Source organism: Hyperolius riggenbachi, chromosome 3, assembly GCF_040937935.1.
Source record: "Hyperolius riggenbachi isolate aHypRig1 chromosome 3, aHypRig1.pri, whole genome shotgun sequence".
In the NCBI taxonomy this organism is placed as follows: Eukaryota; Metazoa; Chordata; class Amphibia; order Anura; family Hyperoliidae; genus Hyperolius; species Hyperolius riggenbachi.
Window position 1 is genome coordinate 337378804 of NC_090648.1, and position 27476 is coordinate 337406279.

Below are 27476 nucleotides of genomic sequence, written 5' to 3' on the forward strand. Positions count from 1 at the left end.
TGAGTGTCAACAAACGTAAATTCATGCTATTTACACAATCAAAAGGAGGCTTTGTCAAGGCCTTCAAAACTAAGGATAAATCCCATTTTGGGAATGGTTTAACAGAAATGGGTCTATTCCTTTCTATTGATTTAATAAAATGAGCAATCAATGGGTGAATAGCCAATTGTGTGTCTAAAAAAACTGAAAGAGCGGAAATTTGAACCTTAATAGTGCTTAAGGCCAATTTTTTATCAACCCCGGATTGGAGAAACTCTAATACCGTAGCTATCTCATTGGACCTAAACCCTGACTGTTCTTTCCATAAGTTATATGTCTTCCAATATTTGAGGTATATTGCCCTTGTGTTCTTTTTCCGACTTTTGATAAGAGTATCTACTACCTTATCTGATAGACCATAGCCTTTTAGAATACGCTCTTCAGTAACCAGGCTGTTAACTTCCATTTCTTGATGTCTGGAACAACCTGGTTCTGAACTAGTACTAAATTGTCTAGAAATGGTAAGATCTGTTCCTCTATCTTTAATTTCAGTAGCAGTGGATACCACGACCTTCGTGGCCAGTTTGGAGCAATCAGAATCACCCTTGTTCTGGAACCTGCAATCTTTCTCAAAACCAACGGTAATAGATTCAGTGGAGGGAAAGCAAACGCTAGACTGAAATCCCAAGTCTGGGCCAGCGCATCCACGGCCGTAGGATTGTCCTTGGTATTGAGGGAAAAAAACTGCCGACATTTTGTATTTTCCCTGTTGGCAAACAGATCTATAACCGGCGTTCCCCATAGGGATGCTATCCACTGATATACTTCGGGGTTCAACTGCCACTCCGAATTTGATAGCTGTTTGCGACTGAGTAGATCTGCTAGTACATTCATTGACTCTTTCAAGTGAACTGCCGTGATTGATAATAGAGTCTGTTCTGCCCAATCCAGTATTTCTAGTGCCAGTGTTAGCAGCCTGTGTGATCTCGTTCCCCCCTGGCGATTTAAGTACGCCACTACTGTGGAATTGTCTGTCCTTATCTGCATGTGCTTGAATGATATCACATGCTGAGTTGCTATCAAAGCTAATTTCACCGCCATCAATTCTCTGTAATTTGAGGACTGATCTTGCATATGATGCTGCCAAAGACCCTGCACCTTAAAGTCTTGAACGTGCGCCCCCCATCCTGACAGACTTGCGTCCGTGGTCAGGATTATCTGTTGCGGAAAGTGCCAAAGTCTGCCTTGGGTTAATGAGTGGGGAACCGTCCACCATTGTAGACTTTCCTTTACTTCTATCGGGATCTGTACTAATCGATCTAAAGTCTCGATAGTCTTGCCCCAATTTCTCAAAAGCCAGGCCTGCAGGATCCAAGCATGCTTCAATGCCCATTGCACCGCTGGCGCTACTGAGTTCAGAAGTCCCAGGAGCCTCATTGCATCCCGTATTGACATGACCTCCATTTCCCTGAACTCTCTCACCTGCTGTATTACCTTCGCAATCTTCTGCTCCGGTAAGAACATCTTTTGTTCTATGGAGTTTATCATAAACCCCAGGAAAAGAATATTTTGAGATGGCTCTAATTGTGACTTTTCTAAACTTATAATCCACCCTGCTTGTTGAAGTTCTCTTACGACTATTTCTCTGTGGATTAACAATGTTTGTCTTGATTCCGCTACAATCAATAGATCGTCCAGGTACGGAACAATCATAATCCCTCTCTTGTGTAGACTTGAGACTAGTTCGGCAATCACCTTGGTAAAAATTATTGGAGCGGACTTTATGCCAAAGGGGAGGCAACGAAACTGGTAATGAGTCACTAAAGTTCCCTCTTTCACTGCAAATCTGAGAAATCTCTGCGATTTCTGTTCGATCGGAACATGCCAATAGGCGTCCTTGAGATCGATGCTCAGCATGAAGCAATTGGCTGTCAACAGATTCCTTAGCGAATAAATTGATTCCATCCTGAACTTTTGATGCTTTATGAACGGATTTAGAGGTTTGAGGTTTAGAATCAAACAAAAATTGCCCGACGGCTTCCTCACTAAAAAAATCTTTGAATAAAACCCCTTTCCCTGCTCCAGAATTGGTACCAAAGTGACTACCTTCCTTGTTAACATATCCTGTAGGATGACAGTTATGGCTCTTTGCTCTTCGTCTGATTTCAATTCTTTCGTGACAATTAATCTTTTTGGAGGTCTCTGCTGAAAGACAATATGGTACCCTAATTCGATCAGGTTGAGAATGAATGGGCTGGTCGCAAATTCCTGCCACTGAGGGAAGAAGGAGCCCAACCTTCCCCCCACTGCTTCTTCGTTGTCACTGTTTTTTTGTAGTGGAGTCTGAACCGCCAAACAAGGCGTTTGGCTTGTTCTGCTCACGCGTGAATGACCAGGGTCTGCGTCTGTTCTGGGGTTTAGTTTTATTCTCTTGACGGTTCCTCCGAAAAAACTTTTTCCCCTGTCTGAATTGTCTCTTTTTAGGAAAGCCTTTCTTTCTATCAGAAGTCCTCTCTAAGATCTCATCTAATTCTGGCCCAAATAATAAATCCCCGGAAAAAGGTATAGTACATAACTTGTTTTTTGAAACGTTACTACCCTCCCAGGTTTTGATCCAGATATTCCTTCTGGCAACATTAGATAGAGCTGCTGCTCTTGCTGTCAACCGGATAGATTCCGTTGCTGCATCAATAATAAAGTTTATGGCCTTAAACATTACAGTAAAGGAATTTAAAATAATTTCTTTGCTCGACCCCATCTTAATATGACGCATAACCTGGTGCATCCATAAATCTAAAGTGCGGCCCACACAAGTGGTAGCAGCAGCAGGGCGGAAATTTGCACAAATAGCTGACCATGTCTTTTTTAAGGCGAATTCCGCTTTTTTGTCTGACTGATCTTTCAAAAACCCCAGATCCTCAAAAGACAACTCATTCTCTTTCTGTACTTGCGAAAAGGCTGCGTCTAACTTAGGGCACTTATCCCACTGCTTACAGTCTTCTTCTGAAAAAGGAAATCTCCTTTTAAAACCTCTGGACAAAAAAACCTTCCTATCAGGGTTTTTCCACTGACTATTAATCAATTGCTTGGTTGATGAATGTACTGGAAAAACCATAGGTTTTTCTCCCTCCATGCCTGCATATAATGCGTCATGTGTAGATATGGAAGACTGAACATCATCGTTTAAACCTAATGAGTCATAAATAGCCTTCAACAATTCCTCTGTTTCGTTTGCTGAAAACTTAAACTTAGAGGGTCTTTCCTGATCTTTCTCAGACAGTTCCTCGTTTGAATCACACTCAGAAAAATTATCCGAATATTCCTCAGGCTCGGAATCAGATAAAACAGGACGATCAGTTTTAGTTGTTGCTTTCCTGCTTGCTGATGCCAGCGGTGATGAAACTTCCACCGGTCTATCATTTAGACCCTTTTCCGATATAACAGGCTGGACAATAGGAATATTAGGTGTAACAGCAGGAGTTTGAGAAATGAGTAAAGGCTGAGGCACAGCTTGTTGTGGAACAGAGGGTACAGTCCCAGACCCAGTTGGCACCTGTGCAATGACAATCGGCGGTGGATTAGCAACTGATTGGGCTGACATAGACTCTCTGAACACCTTCATAGATTCAGACATTTCTTTGCGAACCATCTTTAGAAAGTCTTTATAAGCTACAGCAGATTCTTCATTTAAAACTCGGGTTGCACATTGCTGACATAACAACTTATTCCAAGGCACTGGCAGCTTCACATTACAAGAGGGACAGCGTTTTTTAGGCCTAGCAGGATCTGATGCCTCAGCAGATGTAGCAGATGATGAGGCTGCTGTGCCCTGAAATATAATAAAACAGAACACCACTATAGCTATCTGCAGAAAAAACACAGCCCTTATCCATACACCAATCTGTGAAAAAAACCTTCCACAAGAAGCCATTCATCACAAAAATTCCCCTACTACAGCCAGTACAGTGCCACCATAGAAAGCCTCACATAAACAACTGTTTTTCATGTGTCAGAAACGATACCTTTGTATCCGCTTTCGGCTCTGGTGCTTTGGGAACCTCCTGCGCTGCCTGCGGGCCTGCGCTAGTCCCAGATGCTGGCTGCTCCATGATGCGTCCTGCACGAGTGCAGAGACGCGGGGAACGCTGTGCGCTCTTCTACCCGGCGCGCGGAAATGACGTCATTGCGGAACAGGAAGTCCTCCGACCGCCATCTTGGCTCCTGGCACGCTGTGATCACTCGGCCTCCGCCTTCCCAGCAGCGTGCACCCGTCATTCCGGCCGGCGGCGCCTGCCGACAAGAAGCCAGCACAGCCATCTCTCTCCCCAGACCATCCACAAAGGCTATAGAGAGGGTAAGCGGCCACCAGTAGAAGCTAATGCCTATTGCTCAGTACCTGCCACCACAGCACCAACAGTCCCTAGCCCCCCAAGCTCTCCAGGACCTGCAGCGCAAGGTATAGAGAGACCTGTCCCCGGGACAGGAAACATCTATACTGCCGGATACCTGACAAAAGTTTTTATTTATAGAGAGTCCTGTGGATGTTTCCTGTTTCCTGGGAGGGGCCAAGTCTCGATGTATACCTGTCCTGGAGGGTTAATGGAAAAAGTGGGTTAACATAGAAAAGAATGGAAATACAATTAAAATGTTAGAAGGTTCAATAGAAAAGTTTTGTGAAGAAAGCTTATGGCTTTCATGCACTGATCACACAGCGAAATGAGCACATGCTGGCAGCTAATGTTGTCAATGCTGGTGGTAAATTAATGCTATATACACATATAAAAACAAGATTCAAGGTGGAACACTTAGGTCCCCGTTTACACTTAATCAGCTGCTCTCAGTTATAACTGAAAGGACAACGGATTTTCCTTTGACACAGTTCACACTAAACGCGTTTTAACTGAAAGATTTTTCATAATGCACTGCTATGGAGAAGAAAAAAAAACGCGTACCAACTGATTAAGTGTAAACGGGGCCTAAGGGTCCTTTTACACTATATCAGTTGCTCTCAGTTATAACTGAAAGGACAACTGATTTTTAAAGAGGAACTGTCAAGAAAATCTTAAAATTTAAAACACATACAAATAAGAAGTACTTTTCTTCCTGAGTAAAATGAGCCATAAATTACTTTTCTCCTATGTTGCTGTCACTTACAGTAGGTAGTAGAAATCTAACATTACCGACAGATTTTGGACTAGCCCATCTTCTCATAGGGGGGTTCTCAGGATTTTCTGTATTTTTAAAAGCACTTAGTGAATGGCAGTTGCCAAAATAGTGTGCAGTGAACAGGGAGGCTGGCCAGCATCTTTGTACAAAGATTATTCAGGAAGAATAAAGGTCTTGCTGAGAATCCCCTATGGAGAGATGGACTAGCCCAAAATCTGTTGGTAATGTCAGATTTCTACTACCTACTGTAAGTGACAGCAACATAGGAGAAAAGTCATTCATGGCTCATTTTACTCTGGAAGAAACGTACTTCTTATTTGTATGTGTTTAAAATTTTAAGATTCCAGAGGAATCCTCTTTAATGACAGTTCCTCTTTAACTACTTCCTCCACTGCTACAGTATATCTACATCAGCTGTGGCACCCTCCAAGCCACATTGATGAATATACTGACTTGTTTGCAGCCCTGCTGTGCATGATCGGGTGCGCTTCAGAGCGCACCCCCCGGCACTGTCCGCTGCATTACTAATTGGCGAAAGGGAACATGTTCCCTTATAGCCAATTAGTCCACCCCCCTCCCATGAACGATCGCTGCAGTAGTCAACTGCAGCAATCCTTCATCTGTACCCCTCCGTGCATAAATAGTTTAAAAAAACCTCCAGCAAGCAGCCTCACTTACCTTACCTCGTTTCTGCGACTATCCTGAAGCCCAAGCCTCCGATCCCCGCTCTGCAGTCAGCCCCGCTATGCCGAATATCCGGGTCCCGGCTTGATACTCGGCATAGTGGGGCTGACTGCAGCGAGGGGATCGGAGGCTCGGGCTTCAGGATAGTCGTAGGAACAAGGTAAGGTGAGTGAGGCTGCTTGCTGGAGGATTTTTTTTAACTATTTATGCACGGAGGGGGCTGCCTGACGGGGGGGGGGGGGCATCTGGCTATCGATCCTGGGGGAGGGGAGGGGGTATTTAAAAGGGGGGGGGGGGTGTTAAGATCACTGGGGGAAATCTAGCTAACTGGGGGGGTGTCTAGTAGTAAGGCACATCTGGTTACCCTGGGGGGGGATAATCTAATACTGGGGGCACATTTGGCTATGATGGAGGGCCGGTGCTAATCCTGGGGGCATATCTGGCTAAAATAGGGGAATGCTGATCTCAGGGGCACATCTGGCTATAATTAGGGGCACTATTCTTAGGGGCGCATCTGACGATCTATGCTGGGGGTGGCAAATGCAGGGGACACATCTGACTATACTGGGGGGCTTATATTAGGGACATATCTGACTATCCTGGGGGGGGGGGGGGGGGCTGATACTGGGGACACATCTGGCTATCTATTCTGGGAGACATAATACTAGTGGCATGGTTTTTATGACAGTAACACTTTTTATTTTTAAGCTAAAACTGATAAAAACTGAGAAATCATGCATTTTTTACTTTTTTCCTCTTTTTCCCCATTAAAATGAATAGAAAACAACTATTTTCTTAGTACAAAATACCCCCCCCCCCCCCCCAATGAAAGCCTAGTTTGTCTTGAAAAACGGTATATAGATCATTTAAGCGTCATGAGTAGGGATAAAGTTATTGCTGATTAACTAGGGTCATGGCTAAAACATCAAAACGGCTCTGGTCCATAAGGGGGAAACAAGGTCTGGATGCGAAGTGGTTAAAGAAATGACCATGTTTTCCAATGGCTCAGTTCACACTATATGCATTTTAACTGAAAGCTTTTCACAGTGCACTCCTATGGGGAAAGTTAAAATGCATCCGTTTTTCAGCATATATAGTAAAATAGGACTAAGAGTTTAAAAATCTTAATGAAGGAAGGTTGTAAAGGGAAAGGAAACTAAACTAAATGGAGGAAGTAATTTACTGTGTCCGAACCTCATTTGCTGATATAGGTTTACAAGGTGTACTGTCAATTAAGATAGTTGGTATATAGGACTTTGAGGGGGGCGCAATATTGTAAACCACAAAGTTTTCTATTTTAACAACTTCATTTTTATATCATTACAAATGTAACATTGCCTAATGTGTTATTGATTTTCTTTATATAGATATTGAGATGCGCATCTTCTTTGTGAGCAAAATTCTTATATATATATATATGTACATATAGTTCTGTAGATATGGTAACAAAACAGCTGGAATGCCCTCAGGTTTTGAGGTGGGGGGTATCCATCACTGTGCCATGGAGATAATACATTAAATAACAACTAGCATCACACTTTTGACACAGTAAGTACTGTTTAAAAGAGTAAAGGAAAAAGATTCTCATTTTTCTCAGTTATAAACAGTGCCACTGATTCTTATTAATCAATGCAATCCCATAGCATGTTACAGTTCTGTACTTCATTATCAAGCAATCCAACCATTATTGGCAGCTTCAGGCAAACACTGCTTGTCAACAAAAGTCCTTGACAAAGTGTGTCAAAAACAACGTGAACACACCTCGAATTCAGGTAAAAAGGAAATCTCTTTTTCCAGTAATGGAGCAACAGAAGCAAAAACAGACAAAAGAGAAAGCAAGAAAAAAAATCCAAAACATCAGAAATCAAGTACCCATTCATGTGATGGTGATAACAATTTAACAAACAAAAAAGCAAATTCCTGGAAAGTACATATGATAAAAAAGTAATCAGTAATCCCCTTCAACCACGGCATCAATAATATTCATAAATCCAGCACGTTTCAGTATATACCAGTAAAAAAGGAGTCTATAAAACAGTGGCATAAACTGGGCCATTACATAAATGATCATATATGTGCAAATTATTATATGTTGTATTCAAAGTGCTCAGTACCCTGTTTTCACACTACATACTTTCAGAAACATCATTTCACTGGCTTCTACTTCTGATGTCCATTTACACTAACCCTACTTACCCTAGATAAGGTTCAATAATGTATACAGAATAACATTAACATCCAGTTGTCCATAGTAGCAAAAGAATTCCTGTACCATGTTAGCAAAGAGAATTATGTAGGAAGAAAAAAAACAAAGCTGTGTAAAAGTAATGCCTTTTAATGAAAACTTCTTTTCTCTGAAAACTTGCATAAATTAACTTTATGAATTAGCTATTAAAAGGTATTACTTTTACAAAACTTTGTTTTTTTTCTACCTACATATCTTCTAAGTCCAAAAATGGTATAACCAGCTTCTCCAGCCTTTGTTAGACCAAAGCTAAGTTTAAATGTTACAGGTAGTGAGACTAAATTATTATTTCTACAATTATAATGCATATATATAAATGTGACATATTTTTCCACAGCACTGTAGAGCACACTGTACAAATGGCTCACTAGGCATCCTTCGGAGAAGCGTAAGATCTAATACTGGGCCAAGGCGAGGAGAACGTACAAACTCCATGCATAGTATCCTGGAGTGATTAGAACATGGTACTCTAGGATGACAAGAGTGCTAGCTGTTTAGCCCCCATGTTGTTCAGATATGATACTCACAGCTTTTCAGTTAACAATAACGTTGACCTTTCTTTGAAATGATATTAATTATTGTTAGCTATGCTCGGCTTTCTGTTTTCTGAATTGAATAGTGCGGCAACCCTGCAGAGAGACTGTTGGGAGCTGCATCCATGATACTTGTGCTGTTTAGACACCAGCTGGGAACCCCCACCAAGATCATTTTAAATTAAATATTTGGCATCTTCATACACGGATCGGTGGATCAGATGCAAACCCTGGTAACATACAACTTGGGCTAGCATGCAAGAAATGTTACTTAGTTATATCAGACAATTTAGATTATTCTGCTGAAGCTGTCTGCTGCTAACCCAATATGGTGTTATCAGGGTTCACAGTGCTTGGGTTGCATATGGTGATCACAATATAGCTTAGAGATGTTCTCACTCCTTTGAGTGCATTTGTAACAGAAATACTATGTTGTTCTATTTTATTAATTCTATCTGAAACATTGATATTTGCATTATGATAGTAATGTCATGCTATGCTGTTTAAAAAAAGTCACCAAAAGGCCATTGAAATGAATCAATACCTAGCAAGATACAACCAGTCAGTATGTTTAATGCAATTTAAAGACATATTGTCTAGTGTTTATTCTGGCATCTCATTTCATTAACTTAACGTTTCACATACCTTTAAGAGCCTTCCTTCTACACATCTGACAGGGTCACGGCAAATCGAAGAAACAAAGAACTGGTACAAAGTGAGTAATGGCAAAACCTAGGAACATAAGGATTTTATTAAAGGTCAAACAAGTGCATGCTTAACATTGTTACCCAGTAGTTATGTAAAAATGTCTATTGCAGTTGTTTACAATGCTAACCATTACCACAGGATGTGCATAAATAAGAAAAAGAGAAAGAAAAGAGTAGAACAAAGAAATAACAAACAAGAAATACATTATACTCTGTTCCAATATCAAACATCTACTCAGGACAATGTGTACTGGAGAAAAAAAAGGCCCTGGAAGGTGGAGAAAATAACAATATCTATATTATTTCCAATTTAGCAGAGATGAATTAAATGCAATTAAAAAACATAGAAACTCAATTTATGGCATTTAATACATACAATGACCATTTGACCATTTATTATCCTATATAATAAAATCCTTGTCTCTGCGTCCTCCTGTGTCCCTGTCAATATGACCAGCACCAGGGCTGCCACGGCTGTTCATTGGCTGACCGAGCAGGGGGGGCAGTCAGGGTCCCAGGAGGGAGCAGACTGTTTTGGGAAGAGGGCAAACTGAGGGTGATGCTTCTGCTCTCGAGTTCCAGCGCTCTTTATATAATGGGCCTAAGTTTTCGTAATTCCATATTTAGCTATAATCTGTTTTAAACAATGAGGTTGATTCACAAAACTTATTGGGCCCAATCCAATTCACTTTTTCGCCTACGTTTTCTCCTAGGTGAAATTTTCACATCTTATTAAAAATGCCTTTGAAGCCACTAGCAAGCAAAAAAAATTACTCAAAATAAATTTGAGAATTCGTTTTCAGCTTATTTTTGACACTTCTTTCAATTGTAGAGTGCTGAATAGTTATTTTAATCAGGGATGAAAAATTGGATCAAGCCCATTATCTCCTCTTAGGACTGATTCATTACACTTATCTCACAATTGATCTTACTTATATTTTACCTCAACAATAAGGAACAATGATTCATGAGATAAAAAGCTTCAATAACCTGTTCTACTGAGATTTCTCACAGGAGAGGTGTTTCCACACCTCTTTAGTAAAATACCTTTTAACCCATTGAAAGCAAGAAAATACTTAAAATATGTGTGATATTACTTTTTAAAGAGGAACTTCAGCCTAAACAAACCTACTGTCATTAAGTTACATTAGTTATGTTAATTAAAATAGATAGGTAATATAATCTCTTACCCACCCTGGTTCAAAAGAACAGGCAAAGGTTTGTGATTTCATGAGGGCAGCCATCTTTTTGGTTGAAATTAGGTGACAGGGAGCATGAGACACAATTCCAACTGTCCTGTGTCCTGATAACCCCTCCCAGTTGCTAGGCAACGAGAACAACAATATCAGAAATCCCATCATGCTTTGCACAGTATCAGGGGAAAAATGTCCAGGCAGTTTTCTTTGACGGGGCGGATCTTAGCTTTTGTGCAGCCAAAAAGCAGGCTTGGATAAGAAAAATAAAGTTCTGATGCTGTGAAACTGTTAAAAAAACACCAAGCCTTTTCAGTGCTGCTTAGTATATTTTTAGTCTGGAGGTTGACTTTAACCTACTTTTTAATATGTTATCAGTTGCCAGGTACTGAAAAAAAATTGTAGATAAGATAAATTGAAAAAGAAAAGTAAACTGAAGCTGGTCAAGGGGACCGATGCACAAAACAGCAGTAAAATTGCCATGCACAGGCAACACACCACAATTTTACAGGTGCTAACAGCAGGGAGGCAACATGCCTTATCCTTTTAGGGTTACATGCGCTGAAAGGGTTAAACGCAATACAATGCCTGTTATTCTTGCGACATATACTGCCACTGGTAACGCAAGTAAAGCTGTAAAACATTTGTCACACATAATACCTGACCCACTGCTTTTTTAACATGGACTTGGACTTTTTTAGGATACAGTGCCCAGATCTGTTCCTTTATTCCAAAGATGCTGCATGTAATTTTCTTTTGAGCATACTGATGCTTGCTTGCATACACATAAGTGCTACACCCTGTCCTTTTAGTGCTGGTGATCTCCTGCCCTTCTGAGTGTGTAGTCATGTCTGGGACTTCATGAAAATATTTGTATGGGGGTGCACAAATTCTAATTATGCCATAATGAACAATTAGCATTTGTATAATATTCTGCTTCTTACATGCATTTCTGTCTGAATTTTAAATGGTATGTTATGGAGCATTGCACTTTTTTTTGTGTAAATGATGCTGTTTCTGTTATCCTGTATTTGAAGTGCTTTGCTACTTGTAGCTAAAGTGAGTCTGAATCAAAAATAAAAAAAACAGATACTTACCTAAGGAGAGGGAAGGCTCTGGGTCCTATACAGCCTTCCTGTTCTCCTCATGGTGTCCTCGCTGCCCCACAGGCTCCTCCATTTGAATTTCTGACTTCGTAAGTCTTCGGAAACACTTGGGCTCCCGAAGACTGGTAGCTCTGCATTGCAAATGTGCGATAGAGAGGGTGCTCGCACGTGCGCAGTACCGAGCGGCTTGTCTTCAGAAGCTCGAGTGCTTCTGAAGACTCAAGAAGCCAGCCCAATCCATAAGAGAGCATTCTACAACCCATAATGGAGCCGGCAGGGGAACGAGGACACCGTGAGAAGAATGGGAAGGCTCTATAGGACCCAGAGCTTTCCCTCTCCTTAGGTAAGTATCTGTTTTTATTATTTGCTTAGCTTCAGACTCCCTTTGAGTCAATTAATGTCTGTGGTGAAAACTATTCAAATGCAAATTAAACACACAATTAATGCAGAGGTCAAGCCTGCAAAGGAGGCAATATTACCATCAGGTAACTACTTTGCTTATGTTGCTCAGAGAACATATGGAATAGGCACTGTGGATTTTGCTACAGGTGCAAAGTATTTTCTTTTATTACAGTTAAGGTATTCTTTAAAATAATAATATGATGATTATTATTATTATAAGAAGAAACCAAGAACAGAGATACCACTATTTTCAGGGATGAACAAAAAAAACTAAACTTACATTTTTACACACCAACATAATTCTGGAGTTGACAAAAAATTTGCATGTTTATGGAAATATTTAATTTGTTTTCACTGCAGACTAACCACGAGATCCTGAGAAACCGAATGAAGTTCTGAGATGAGAAAACCCAAACTTGAGACAACAACATTGACATCTGCTCTGTGCCGATCAGAGAACAGGTCAATCCCCGGAATAAGTTCAGACACCTCACATCCTTCCCCAATCTCATAGGATGCATAATCAAGGTCTTCGTGTGGATGAGGCAAGGACACGTAAAACAGTGACTGGAGATAAAAACACACATAAATTACACCATTTGTTTCCAGATGACTTATCACTCTGCAAAGAAATATGTGTGATACACAGATGAGCTGCTTACCTTAAAAAGTAAAGCTGAAAGCAGACAACATTCTGTCCTCTTTCTAATGTTTGATGTCAAGATGTACCTGCAGTAAGGGCACAAAATAAGAAATCTAAGAAACAACATCATATGCAGTATGAGTCATGACTTAGTAAGTGTAATATCATACGACCACTGATAACTGTAATGTGGAGTGTGAGGTTTTCTTTCAGCACATTGCATCCCACATCTCACTGAAATAATTAAGTGGAATAACATATCTGATGAAAAGAAAGGTCTCTATAATCTGTATTGAAAAAAAAACAAAACAAAAAAACAATTGCGAAGGATGGAGTGAGTAAGTAGCTCCTTGTTCTCATACACTACCTGAAAGTGCCAGTTAGGTACTTGCCTAAGACCTGAGCACTGCTTCTCCATCTCCATGTCCATCTCTCCATAAAATTCTACAGGGTCAATATCAATAAAGGCTAATAAGAGGTGGTCTAGAACTATATATCGGAAGACACTGTGACAAATCAATGCCTAAATCATGAGTGCTATCCAAAAGGAAATAATGTTAGCATGATGAGCTTGGGATAAAAAAAACTGACTTTAGAGCATTGACTATATTGGATAATGTAGAGTCATGACTGTTACGAATATTAGCAAACATCACTTCTAACCTAGCAATGCTAACCCCACCCACCAAACACCAGTGATGATCACCAGATGAAATACGAATAGGTTTTATTCAGATTTCATCCAGGTAATTAAAGCACCTGTGCGGTGGACGAGGGAGGTTAAACTTACCCAGCAGCCGTCTTCTTTAATCCATCCCACGGCGCCTCCCACGCTGCGTTCCAAGCGCGTCAGGTGACTACAAACACTTCCTGCTGGGTACACTTAACCCCCCCCCCCCCACACACACACACACACACACACACACTGCACAGGTGCTTTAATTACCTGGATGAAATCCAAATAAAACCTATTCGGATTTCATCCGGTGATCATCACTGCCTAACACCACAGGAATACTGAATCTAATATGAAATACAGAATGATGAACTATGTGTATATAGTCGTAACAAAATGGAGCAAAGCATGCTGTAGTAGCTACTTTTTAGTTAGGAACTCCAGACTCCAGGAAATGTTAAATAAAATTATCAACCTAGTTACATCAGCTACTGCAACTCATTTTCAGTACCATTTTTTCTTTGCTTATGATATATAGGCCGATTTCACACTGAAAACTGGCAGCAAGGACTGATGTCTTAGTTATATCCTTCTCTTTCTTACCGGGGTTGATCATTGGAACAATGAGAAGGAACGCGTTGTTCTGATTACCGACAGTGTGGTGTGTAGCGCCCGCAGCACCACCAGAAACAGGCTTTCAGGGAACACCATGTTAGTACGCGGTGTTCCCTGTCTGGGCACCAGCCAAGCAGGAAGTGACACGCGCTTGCAGTCGTATGCTTCGGGGTATGCGGAAATGCACGGAAGCATATTGTAAATATAATTTTTCGCACATGGGCGCCACAACATTGACTTAAGGTGGCCACACACCATACAATTTTTTAAATATCTGTCCAATTTAAGAATTGCAATACATTTTTCTGACTGATTGTAACATTTCAAAAATATGACCAATGTACCACAAACCTATGTTAAATTTTTCCCCAATTATGATAAAAATGATTGGAAACTCTGAGAAAATTGCTAGGGTGTGTATATTGATAAATTGACAATCTAACACACCATACAATCTTTAGAAAAATTGAAGAAAAATATCTGGCATTCCGGATCGATAAAAATCGAAGAAAACGTGAAATCCGGTCGGATTTTTCAGTCGAATGAAAAAAAAAGCTTTCGATTTTTTCGGGAGATCCGATCGTTTTTGTCGAGTTGCCGTAAAATCGGATCATTTTATTGTATCGTGTGGGGCCACCTTTAGACTAACATGACCTCCGGGCAGATGCAGATCACCGCGGATCACGCATGGTAATGTAGTTTTGCGCTAGGGTTATATTAGGGGCTTTCGGCGCAGCGTACCACAACGTGGGAAGTATGAACTTCCCAATGGGATTGCATTAGGCTGTGGTAGCAGTGCGTCATTTTGACGCACCGTATTGCCCCAGCGTGAAATGGCCCTGAAAGACTGTTTCTAAGACAAGACAATCAGTATGCAGTGTTCTCCCCAAGCCCTGTTAGCTGGGCACTCTGCCCAGCTAATTCTGGTGTGTGCCCGGCTGATGGCTCTCTCCCTCACTCCCCTCCTCTCACAGCAGCTGATGGAGAGGAGGCAGGGCCAGCCAGGAGTGCAGTGAATACTAAATAGGGGGCGTGATGCATAGACTCTCTGATAGGGGGCAGCAGCGCTAATCCTTCTCAAGCTTTCTCCCGATCTGCTGCTGACACATGGGAGCTGCAAGTCTCTGCATTATTAGTATTCACTGTTCTCCAGGCTGGTTCAGTCTCCTCTCTTCATGCTGCTGCCCTCCTGGAGGGCTGGAAACACACTGCAGAGCGCTTTTTTTAGTTTCTTAAAAAAATGCTCCCATTGACTTGCATTAAAATTACAGTAAAACCGTTGCATGATTTTTTGAAAAAGATTTTAATACAAATCAATGAAGCATTTTTAAAAAACAAAAACTATCTAAAAAGTGCTCTGCGGGGCTTCTCCAGCCTTGTGGAGAGGCTGGTACAGGCTTTAAATTTAAGATTGGCAATTTTAAATAATAATTGGCATTAATCCTTGCAATTTTGAGAGATAAACTAAATCTAACTACTCTGTGCACTCTTTGCATTTGAAGTTTCTGCACATGCACTTTCATTGCTTGTTAACTGCAGGTTATTTCAACCCCATATTGCAATTGCACTTTATATTATTGTAACTGCATATTTCCACATTACAACTCTGGTGTTCAGAGTTGTTGCACATATTATTAGTAGAGATGGCCTGAACCTCCGATTTTCAGTTCGCGGACCGCAAACACGAACTTCCGCGAAGGTTCGGTTTGCGCGAACTTTCACGAACCGCAATAGACTTCAATGGGGAGGCGAACTTTGAAAACTAGAAACACTTATCCTGGCCACAAAAGTGATGGAAAAGATGTTTCAAGGGGTCTAACACCTGGAGGGGGGCATAGATGAGTGGGATAGATGCCAAAAGTCCCGAGATTTGACGCAAAGCAGCGTTTTAAGGGGAGACATCACATTGAATGCTAAATTGCAGGCCTAAAGTGCTTTAAAAGATCTTGCATGTGTATACATCAATCAGGGAGTGTAATTAGAGTACTGCTTTACACTGACACACCAAACTCACTGTGTAACGCAGCGCAAAAAGCTGTTTGTGTAGTGACGGCCCTGCTGGACTGGTGGGCACCATGGCGAGAGTGCAGGCTGTGGCGGTTTTCAAGCCCATATGGTCACCGGGCAGTGGTAGTTCTATGATAGAACAACAGTGACTGTCCAGCTGATCAAATTTGGTCTGTCCACAATAAAGCAACGACCCCCCCCCCCCGAGACACTTATATAGCAGTCCGTCATTGCTTCATTGTGATACGCAAGCCCCTTCACCGCGGCAAGGTAATGATCACGAAGGGGAATTGGCACATGTACATGCCTTTTGTTTTGTTGTTGCAGCTGCAGTGCAGCCAGAAAAATTAGGCAGGCATGTACACGCACCAGAAAAATTCGTCTAATAGCGGCCTTAAAAATTATGGAATCCACCTGGAGTCCTGGACCCTGTTGGTGGTGGCGGAGAAGGCAGTCAAGTGGCCTGCGGGAAGAGGTGCTGTGTGGGGAGCGACTTAGTCTTGGGGCAGGCAGTCACACGGCGTGCAGGTAGAGATGGTGTGTGTGGGGACTGACTTAGTCTTCGGGCGGGCAGTGGCCCTCCGGGATCCATGCCTCATTCATATTGATAAAGGTGAGGTACTGAACACTTTTGTGACTTAGGCGACTTCTCTTCTCAGTGACAATGCCTCCAGCTGCGCTGAAGGTCCTTTCTGACAGGACGCTTAAGACAGGGCAAGACAGAAGTTGGATGGCAAATTGGGACATCTCTCGCCACAGGTCAAGCCTGCGCACCCAGCAGTCCAAGGGTTCATCGCTGCTTACAGTGTCTACATCCACACTTAAGGCCAGGTAGCTGGCTACCTGCCGGTCCAGGCGTTGGTGGAGGGTGGATCCGGAAGCACTAAGGTGAAGCGTTGGACTAAAGAATGTCTGCATGTCCGACATCACCATGAGATTGCTGGAGCATCCTGTCCTTGCCTGTGTGGACACGAGAGAAGGATTACTGGTAGTGGTACCTTTATTGCGTTGTGCTGTGACATCACCCTTTAACACATTGTAAAGTATAGTTGCCAGCTTGTTCTGCAAGTGCTGCATCCTTTCTGCCTTCATGTGATTTGGAAACATCTCTGCCACTTTGTGTGTATACCGAGGGTCTAGTAGCGTGGCCACCCAGTACAGCTCATTCCCCTTGAGTTCTTTTATACGGGGGTCCCTCAACAGGCTGGACAGCATGAAAGACGCCATCTGCACAAAGTTGGATCCAGACGTACTATCCATCTCCTCTTGCTCTTCCTCAGTGACGTCAGGCAAGTCCTCCTCCTCCCCCAGCCACGAACGATACCACGGGAACGTTGAGCAGTACAAGCCCCCTGTGACGCCTGCTGCGGTTGTTCTTCTGCCGCCGCCTCCAACTCCTCCTCCATAGAAACACCTTCCTCATCATCTGAGTCTGACTCCTCTTCCCCACACAACTCTTCCTCCTCCTCCCCCCTCTGTGTTGCCGCAGGTGTTGAGGAAACATCTGGTTCTGATGAGAATTGATCCCACAACGCTTCCTCCTGTAACTGTTCCTGTTCACGCTCCAGGAAGAAAGCGTACGAGATCAATTCGCTGATGGTGCCTTCACTGCCACTCACCAGGTTGGTCACCTCCTCAAACGACCGCATGAACCTGCATGCATTTCGCATTAGTGTCCAATTGTTGGGCTAGAACATCTCCATCTCCCCAGAGTGTGTCCTTCTACTGTAGTTGTAGAGGTACTGGGTGACGGCTTTCTCCTGTTCTAGCAGGCGAGAGAACATAAGGAGATTCGAGTTGCATTGAGTCGGGCTATCGCAAATCAGGCGTCTCACCGGCAACTTGTTTCTCCGCTGAATATCGGCAAAGTGTGCCATGGCCGTGTCAGACCACCTGAAATGCCCACATGCCTTCCTGGCCTGCTTTAGATGTCCTCTAAGCCTGGGTACTTTGACACAAATCTTTGAATGACTAGATTCAGCACATGTGCCATGCAGGGTTTCTTTCAGGAACTCGTCTCCTCCTACTCCTCTCTGACTCCCCCTCTGAACTGTCCCCCTGTTCATCTCCTCTATTGGGAACCCAGGCGGCATCCGTATCATCGTCATCATCATAATCATCCTGCCCAGCTTCGCTTGCCTCAAACACCTCATAAACTGCACCACCAGCAGGTACTTCATCCTCCTCCTCCTCACATGTTACGTCCATAGTGTCGCCTAACTCAGACATATGAGGTGGTGTAACTTGCTTAGTGCCTTCATCTTGTTGTAACAAAAATGGCTGTGCATCAGTGATTTCCCCACCAAATAACTCCTGCAAAGTGTCAAATGCAGCAGATGTGGTCAACCACGTCCTGACAATCTTGGGAGTTGATGGGATGTGCCTTCTTCTGAGCACTGTACTTTGGGCCGGGGCCGCACGAAATCACATCAGCACGACCTCGCACAGACCTTCCTCTGGGTCTGCCTCTACCTCTGCCTCTACCTGTTTTGTCCGTTTTGTCCATTTTGGGGGGGATGAAGTGAAAGGTATGCACTGACTTGACTAATACAATGTGCAGTCACACAGGTGCCGTGAACAGGTATGCACAGAGTGGTATATCACACTGCGTGCACTCACATAGGTAGGTGGGTGCACTGAACACAACAGGTAAGCAGTGATGGGTTTTACAAATGTGCACCTATCACACACACATGTACTGTGAACAGGTACAGTGACTGGTGGTATTAAATATCACACTGCGTACGCTCACGTAGGTAGGTGGGTGCACTAAACACAACAGGTAGGTATATGCAGTGATGGGTACTACAAATGTGCACCTGTCACACACACGTTCCGTGAACAGGTACAGTGACTGGTGGTATTAAATATCACACTGCGTGCGCTCACTGCAGTGATTGGGATGGGATTACAAATCTGCAGCTGCCTGTCACACACACAGGTAGTCACTGAATGTGCTGGGCCTGGCAGTGGCACAGTAGGAATTACACCAAAGGCCAGCTGCGACTGACTGACAGGGCTGTATATAATGCAAGTGGGCCACACACAAAAAAAAATATATAGATCACAAGAACAAGATTAGCTCTCAAAAGAGCTGTTGAGGGGTGCTTTTTTAGCGATAAGAATCAGCAAGGAGCAAGCTAACAAGCCTAAGATCCTAACTAAGTTTTCCCTATAGCTCTCTATGCAGCAGCTCTCCCTTCTCTAATTACTGCAGGCACACGAGTGAGTCCAATGCCTGAGGCTGCCTGCCTTTTATAAGGGGGGGGAGTGGCTCCAGGAGGGAGTGTAGCCTGATTGGCTACAAGGTGCCTGCTGACTGTGATGTACAGTGTCATAGTTGACCCTAATGATGCACTATGGGGGCGATTCGAACTTTCAGAAAAGTTCGTGGTTCTCCACGAACACTAACCACGGAAGTTCGCCGGGAACCGTTCGCCGGCGAACCGTTCGGGCCATCCCTAATTATTTGCACTTTGTGAATCCTTCATGTTATATTTACATAATGACGATATCGATTATACTCTATATCCCTACCACTCTTTATTGGATGTTTTTAACAGTTTTTATTGGTTGCTGTTCAATAAATGATGGATTGATTATTGCCTAATCCAGTTTGTTTATGAGGTTCTACTTTTCCTAGTTTGTCCATTACTATGAGGAAACAGAATGTGTGTGCAAGCATATGTTTGTTCACCTACCAGCACCCATTTACTCACCTATTAGCATCCACCTATCGCCTATCAGTATCCACATCAAGCATGCAGCCACCCACCCACACCCAGCCTAATTTTTCCCACCCAGAAATCATTCAGCAGAGGAGGCCACTTATATTCTGCAGGAGCCCCGGGGGAGCACTATCAATTGGAGGGAGACTTGGGGCCCGTCAGCCAGCTCTGGGGCCCTAGGCAAATGCCCAGTTTGCCCCTGTGGAAGTTCTATCCTTGTATTTATCTGTCCCACCCCACCTGGCTAATTTTTCATGCCAACCGGCTGTAAAAAAAATTCTGGGGAGAACACTCAGTATGCATATAACTCTTTAGGAAGATTAACATTCTTTCACATCTGGGGCATGATTCAGTTCCTATTATTGCTAGCATTAAAGCCCACCTCTAGGACCTATATGATTTTTTTTTTGCTAACTAAACCCCCCCTTCCCCCCAACTAACCTAATGATGCACCCCCATCCCCTCTCCCATATTTGTATATTTAGTCTTAACAGTGCAAGAAGCCTAACCATTCATTCCGATCAGTGTTACCCCAACTTTTTGTTGACACCTCCAAGTGTCTCATCCCAAGAACTCATTTGTTGCCACCACCCACTGAAACCATGCCTCCCCATTTTTCAGTGCAATAGGGGAAGGTCTGTGGCTTTCACAACTGTATTTCCAATGCACCTGCAGTAGAACAGTGAGGCCATTAATGAACTGCATACAATATTTTGTACTACCATATCAAAAGCAGATTTTGTGTATGGTAGCGTGCCCAGAGCAGATAGATTCAGGATAGAGCTTTTTCCTGTGTATTAAACAATGTTTTCTATCTACTAAGTCACCATCACATTTGCAAAGTCTATTTTGCCGGGATGGATGCATAAACCAAGAACACGGTATTCTATCCGCAAACAGAACTGCTTCTGCAGAGAAGTTTTCACTTCCTATATTGTAATAGTTTATTTCTTCGCCATGTACTGAGAGAAACATTTATTGCTCCCCCTTGGGCAATAAAAATTATGTGATAAATAAAAATAAATCAAGGAGTTTTTTCCTTCAGTACTTACCGAGACATTTTCGAAGCAATGACGGCAGCCAGCAAACAGCCCCAAATTCCCGCTCGGGACAGGAATCTTTCACTGTAATCTTTAGATCTTCCGCTGCTTATTCTGTCTGGGGAGCTATCAAGCTCTTGCCATGAATTAAGAGCATCAGACATGTTCAGCGTTTCATCAAGGGCCTGACACCAGCATCTGAAAGCAGCTCTGCAACATATAAAATGCATCAAAACATAACACTATAGGGGAAATTTAGTGCCTACCTGGCAAAAACATCATCAAATGCTTAACCTCTCCAATTCTAAATCAATACACATTATAAAATGAATGGATATGTTCGAGGTATAAAGAGATGCATTGATGCTGACAGTTTTATCTTGATAGTCGCGTACCTAAATTGTAGAAAATAGAAGCTGCATGCTTTTATGAGTTCCAAGGTTAAAGGAGCAGAATAATAAAACCACTGCTTTGTAAATAGGTTGTGTGAAATGTCATCTGATTACATTGTAAAACAACTTAGAAAAAGAAGGTCATTAGTTCAACAATATGCGCTGGAAGAATTTAAAAGTGGACCTCACGCAAAAAAACAGAATCCATGCTGTCAGCGTGGGCAGCTGATGTTATAGAGTAGCATGAAAAAAGGTTAAAAAATATATTTAAAATATACTTACTATACAACAAAATACAGTTTTTGTTGGTTAGCCATTGCCATTGCAGTTTTCTGCCCTTGCAAATACTGTTACAAAATAGTGTGAAGTGTGGGAGGTGGGTGTGGCCTGACTGCGCCTCAGAACCAACTTATCACAGATAGGAGAGGTAAAGAGAGAAACAGTGGTGGTCTAGCCACAGTGTGAGGTCTTTCAAAGCTGCCACAGTGCTTCCATTTTTCTTACTATAAAAATCAATTGTTGCTACAGTTTACATTCTGCAATTTTAAGGCAGCTGTTATCTACTGTATTTCTGTATTGGAAATAGTGAAATAGCCCATTGTAGTGACTTCATTAGAGGAAGTGATGACATTGCCACCTATTTATCTTTATATCTTTAATAACAGTACCGCATGATTAAGTAAGCAAACTGTAGCACTTTTATGGCTGGACTTATGATGATGTATAATATTTCAAACAATTGCATGCTGAAAAAGGTTGGTCTACCTGGAAAAGGTGATTATCTCACTGGATTGCCAGCATAACCATCATTCTTCATGGAATATTTGTTAAGGGTGTTCCAGAAAAGGCAAATCACACATTCAGCTTACTGCAGACTCAGAGGTGTCACAGAGATAATAAATGTTGGTACAGAAATACTACAAATGTGGACATAAACAGCAACAAAAATCTTACAGAACTTAGAACTGTGCTCTCTATCCACATCTTATAGAGAAAATAACATTTTCCTCAAAGATCAGGTTGAGCATAAATCAATGCTGCACTGCTGTTTAAATCCTCTTCATATTTACAGTGGACGTATAGACCAAACTTTTGGTAACCACTTTCATATCTTTATGTTTGTGAGTTCTCTTCACAAAGGTTATTCCATACACATCTTTTGTATGCACATCTGTAGCTTTTTTATAAGGAATTATTTATATATATATATAAAAAAGTAAGCAGTTAAAATCTGACACAACCGACATGTTTTGGACTAGTACATCTGCTCATGGAAGATTCTCAGGGTTTCCTTTGATTTCAAAAGCATTTCCTGAACAGCAGTTACTAAGTCTAACTGCCCAAATAGTGTGCAAGCGAGTAGGGGGGGTCTAGCTGGTATCCTACTGTTTTGGCAGTTAAACTGCTGTTCAGGAAGTGCTTCTGAAAGCAAAGAAAACACAGAGAATCCCCCATGAGGAGAAGGACTAGTCCAAAACCTGTTGGTTCAGTCAGATTTTAACTGCTTACTTTTTTCGCTGGAGTGGTACTTTAATAGCTAAAAATATGTTAAGTCAGTATCATATAGTACATGCGAGAGAGGATTTTACAGCAGGTGTCACTTGCACAATGCGCATGCGTTAAAAAGGCCCAGCGATAAACACACATATAAAGAGCAGAAGAAGTTATGCTAAAATATAAAGTACAGATGACCTTGAAACCATGAAACAACAATTCAGTGATTTCAATTTACAAACTATTACAAATGGCTCCAGCTCGATATGGAAGAAATAGCGCAACACTGCATGCCAATAAGGAGCAAACTAAAAAATAAATCTTACAAATGACCATGCTAGATATAGTAAATGACAATGACAGTCACAACTGGAAGCACTAGATAAATATGACAGAGACAATAGAAAACATCTTTGTTGATGAATATCAAATGTAAAGAAGATTATGAGCTAATGGAAGAGAAATGAATTGTCATGTCAAAGGAGGTTTCTTATAGCAGAGCCCCAATAATTTTGGATAACAGCGAAGGAAAAGAAATTTATGTTTGTTAACGGTTTACGGAGAACACAGAACACTCTACTCCCTTTTACGCCCTGTATGCAAAGGTGCTCATAATCTCATTTCAATAACAAATTCTGTCATCCAATTGAAGGTGAATGTTATTTGACCTAGTGATATGCTTTTGGATTATTTATTTTTAAGCTTTTAATCCTTTTGTAAATAGGTGAGGGGTCTGCAACGACCTTTAAAATTATCCACTCAGATAAGGGAGATATCTGGGAGTTCCCTCATTATAAGAGAAGGATATCCAGATTCCACCATATGTGCCCCACCCAATTTTACCTTAAACTCCAGCCTCTTCTTTGGGGGTCACGGGGTGGAAGACATTGTTTTTGCTTAATACTGGGACAAGGGTATATTGCAGACAGGAAAGGCTTGGCCTCTCCCTTTGTTAAGGTCCCCCCTCCCCACACACACGCTTCTAACTCTAACTTCAACGCATCCAACTCCTTTACCTTATAGAACACCTTCAGTGTACTCAAAGTTAGTGTCATGAACACTATCACAATTTACTATAATCCATTTGAACAGAGACAATTGGATTTCCAAGGGAATCAGCCTTGTGATGCCGCATCCACCTCCTTGCCGCCCCCTGTGCGGTCCCCCCAAATGTAAAATGAGCCCCCCTTTCGGTGCCTGGTGCATTATACTTTACCAGTCCATGTCCACTGCTGGCTCTGGGCTCCACCCACAATCTACACACACACGCCACGTGGTTGCCGGCGTAACATGGTTGTGTGATGTCAAACACGTGCCCACTTTATGCTGGCAACCACGTGGAGCGTGTGTATGCGGATTGCGGCTGGAGCTCGGAGCCAGCGGTGGACACGGACAGGTCAGGTAAAATATACTGCACCGGGGGGCTGTCTCATTTGTTATTCATCCCGATACCACACTGTTACCGATGCACACCCGATCAAGCATGTCGGCCCTACATCTTGCAACATGTTAGATCGATACATGCAACCAATTTGGCCCGAAATTGGTCGCATCCTTGATTGGGTTTGCTCTTGGCGGCACCTATTTCATCCAATAGAGTTATAATATATGAATCGGATGGTCGATTGGCAGGCAAGTCACCACCTTAAGTCACATTCAAAAGCCACAGCTTTTAGACGTGTGTTTCTTTAGATGGTCTATTTTATATTAAAATTGTAAGGGACTTACCTTCGGGAACCAGCGCTACGGCCGTCTCTGTCAAGTCGTGTCCTGGCACTTCCGCATGCTGGCAGCAGTCCTCCGCTGGTGACGTGCGCACTGGGGATTGCTCTGCGCATACTGGATGAATGTCTCGCTCCTCTCAGCTGCAGTATAGTCGGCGGCAACAAAAGGTAGTCAGGGGTTTATTTAATAAATATAAATATAATGGATGCTGACCCTGACTTGATGGAGCCCAGAGCCAGTCTCTCACGTCGGAGGCGATGCCCTTAACCAGTATGCTATAGCTGACACACAGTCAGGATGTTTTGCTGGTCAGTAGTGGTTAGTCAGCTGACATGTATTGCCACCTGTGTCAGCTGATCTCTCTGTCAGCTGACACTCAAACAGGATTAATGCCTGCATGTGATTGGCTGTTGTGTGCATGTGGCCGGCCACTGATTGGATGCTGTCAGTATTTAAATCTTGCTGTGACAGTTGCATGTTGCCTGTGATAGCTCTAGCTTTCTGGTTTCTCTGTATACCTGCTCTTGTTATATTGGATTATCTAGATTTCAACCTCTACTTGTTTACTGGACCACCCTTGTCTGCTGCCTGAACCGACCTATTGCCTGGATTATAGTTACAACTGTTTGCTGCCTGGTTTGACCTCGGATACGTTCTTTGACCTCTCTTCTGCCTAGCCCTCCTGTACTGCGATATCTCTGTTTACTTGTGTATGACCCTGGACTGTGGCTGCTACTGTGTGCTCTTGTTTAGGTCTGGAAGTTTATTTGCTCACCCTGCATTCAGCTCCAATACCTTGCACACTAAAGGCCTGGGTGTAACCGAAGTCGGGTAGGTGTTGTCTTTGTAATTGGAGCTGATTCGTGAGTGGATATTGCTACAGGCCTGACAAAATATTCTGTTCCAATAGTACATAATATCCAAAACAAATTCCAAATGACCTGGGTAGCTTTAAATAGGAAGATAGCAGTGGTTGTGTAAAGCACAGTAGGTACACTGGTCAGATACAGTTTAACAAAAAAAATAAGTTGATAGTTGGCAGTTCACCAGTTAATCACACAGTTCTATAAAGAAGCTCACCATCTATGGCACTCCATCAATCCAAGAGCAAAAGGGTTGAGCCTTAACCATGTCTTTAGGAGCCATTTTATTTAATTCTCTGTGGCAGCATTACTGTGAAAGACCCAAGCATGATATTTAAGGCTGAATATTCTTTCTTAAGTCGCTTAAGAAGGGGCACTTAGTCTGAAACAAAGTTCTTCTATCACTATATTACTGACAGAGGGTGTGAACTAGGATATCCCCTGAAGAAATGACAGAGCCTCTATTCAATAAGGTTTACTCCTTTCCTTGCTTACATTTTTCCATCTCATTTCCATCTCATTTACCTCTCACATTCTCCATTTTTCATTCACCACTAACACTAACTCCATTTCTTATTAATGCATTAAATGTGTTAATTTTTACTACTTGGAGGATAATATTGTATCCATCCCTATTTTACAAACAAATGCTCATATATATGTTCCTAGTCTTGGCCCACTGATCATAGTATTAAAACTGGGGGACACTTATCAAGAGTGTCTAAGACGAAATATTAGTAGGTTTTTAGAAATCCGTGCAGAACTGTCTCAGACATCTTAAGAAATTACTAGTGCAGTTTCCTTCTAAAACTGTTGTAAAATAGGAGGCGTTAGGAAGGTCTCTCAGATAGTGCAGTGTAAGAAGGAAATAGCTGTTGCTGAGGTAACCAATACATCTGCTGTATTGATACCTGCAGGCTGTGAGGAATTCAGCAGGGGGGAGGATCCCTTCAAAAATCGAGTCTAGCCTGCACTGCTGCATCTGTAGACCTGCTATTAAGCACTCCTTAATCTGAAGCAGTTTAGGGATGGATTTGCATTTTTCTTAACTGTAGTGCAGCTGTAGAAATTCACGCTAAACCGCCGCTATTACGAAGGATTTAAGAAGTTTCTTATCATCAACAGTCCCCCTGCTGGTTAGAACTATTTAAAAAGAAAAAAACTGTCTGTGAGTCTATACTTTAGAACAACCACATGCTTCATGAATCCTCAAGTAACTGGATTATTCCCAGACTAAATGTAAGGCTATTAATCAAAAAGTCTCCCAGCTACCAATAAGGGCTAGTTCACACTAGAGTGGATGCAAAATGGACATGTTAATGTCCATTTTGCATCCGCTTGCAACAATTTCCCTGTCCGTTCCACGTCCGCCCGTCCTTTTCAATCACGTGTCATGCATTTATCACGCCCGCCCGTACATATCGCCAGTCACGTGTCCCACCACCATTTGGTCCCTTGGTACACAGCCCGCAGGGCAATAGGGACAGATAGGAGACATAAGACAAATTCTCTGTAGCAAGAGGGAGAATTTTCATTGGTCCACCATGGACCAATGAAAGTCGTCCCTGTTGCTGAGGATTCCCATTGCTTTTTTGCAACCTAGTGGAGATCCCCATGCATCTGCCGGCCACCAGAAGAAATCGAAATGGGCAAATCGGATGCAGCGAATAGCCTAGTGAGAGCAAAACTGTTCTTTCCCATAAGCTTTCATTGAATACATTTTCCCGTCAGCTCCAGGAATATGTGCAAAAGGCAGACTCTGCGTATCGCTTAGCGCAGTAAGCAGATACTTTTTTTTAACAAGTAGAAGCAAGTCTTACTTTTGGCATTAGGATCTGCTTCCTGCGCTAAGCGGAGCTTAAAGCAGGATTGTCAGCTACAAAATAAAATTCCATTTAACCACTTCACCTCCAAGGGTTTTTCGCCTTAAAAAAACAGAGCAATTGTCACCTGTCAGAGCTCCTTCCATTCATTCGCCTATTATTTTATTACTACTTATCACAACGAAACAATCTATATCTTGTTTTTTTCGCCACTGTTTAGGCTTTCTTTGGGGTGTACTTTTTGCTAAGAATTGTTTTATTGTAACTGCATTTTAACAGGAAAAATAAGGGAACAATTGAAAAAAATTATTATTTCTCAGTTTTTGCCCATTATAGTTTTAAAATAATATATGCTAATTAAAACCCACACATTTTATTTGCCCATTTGTCCCAGTTATTGCAACGTTTACATATTTTCCTAGGTCAATGTATGGTGCCAATATTTTATTTGGAAA

At 42.2% G+C, this 27476-nt stretch overlaps 1 protein-coding gene across 1 annotated transcript in view; it reads right to left on the minus strand.

Annotated features, from left to right (window-relative positions):
• Positions 1-27476, minus strand: part of CFAP54 (cilia and flagella associated protein 54) — a 528182-nt gene that overhangs the window by 149527 nt on the left and 351179 nt on the right. Inside the window, exons 46-49 of the mRNA XM_068273664.1 lie at positions 20737-20934; positions 12678-12744; positions 12382-12582; positions 9253-9339 (exon numbers count right to left, since the gene is read on the minus strand). Coding sequence (XP_068129765.1) covers positions 9253-9339; positions 12382-12582; positions 12678-12744; positions 20737-20934 — 553 coding nt within the window. The remainder of the gene's footprint in view (positions 1-9252; positions 9340-12381; positions 12583-12677; positions 12745-20736; positions 20935-27476) is intronic.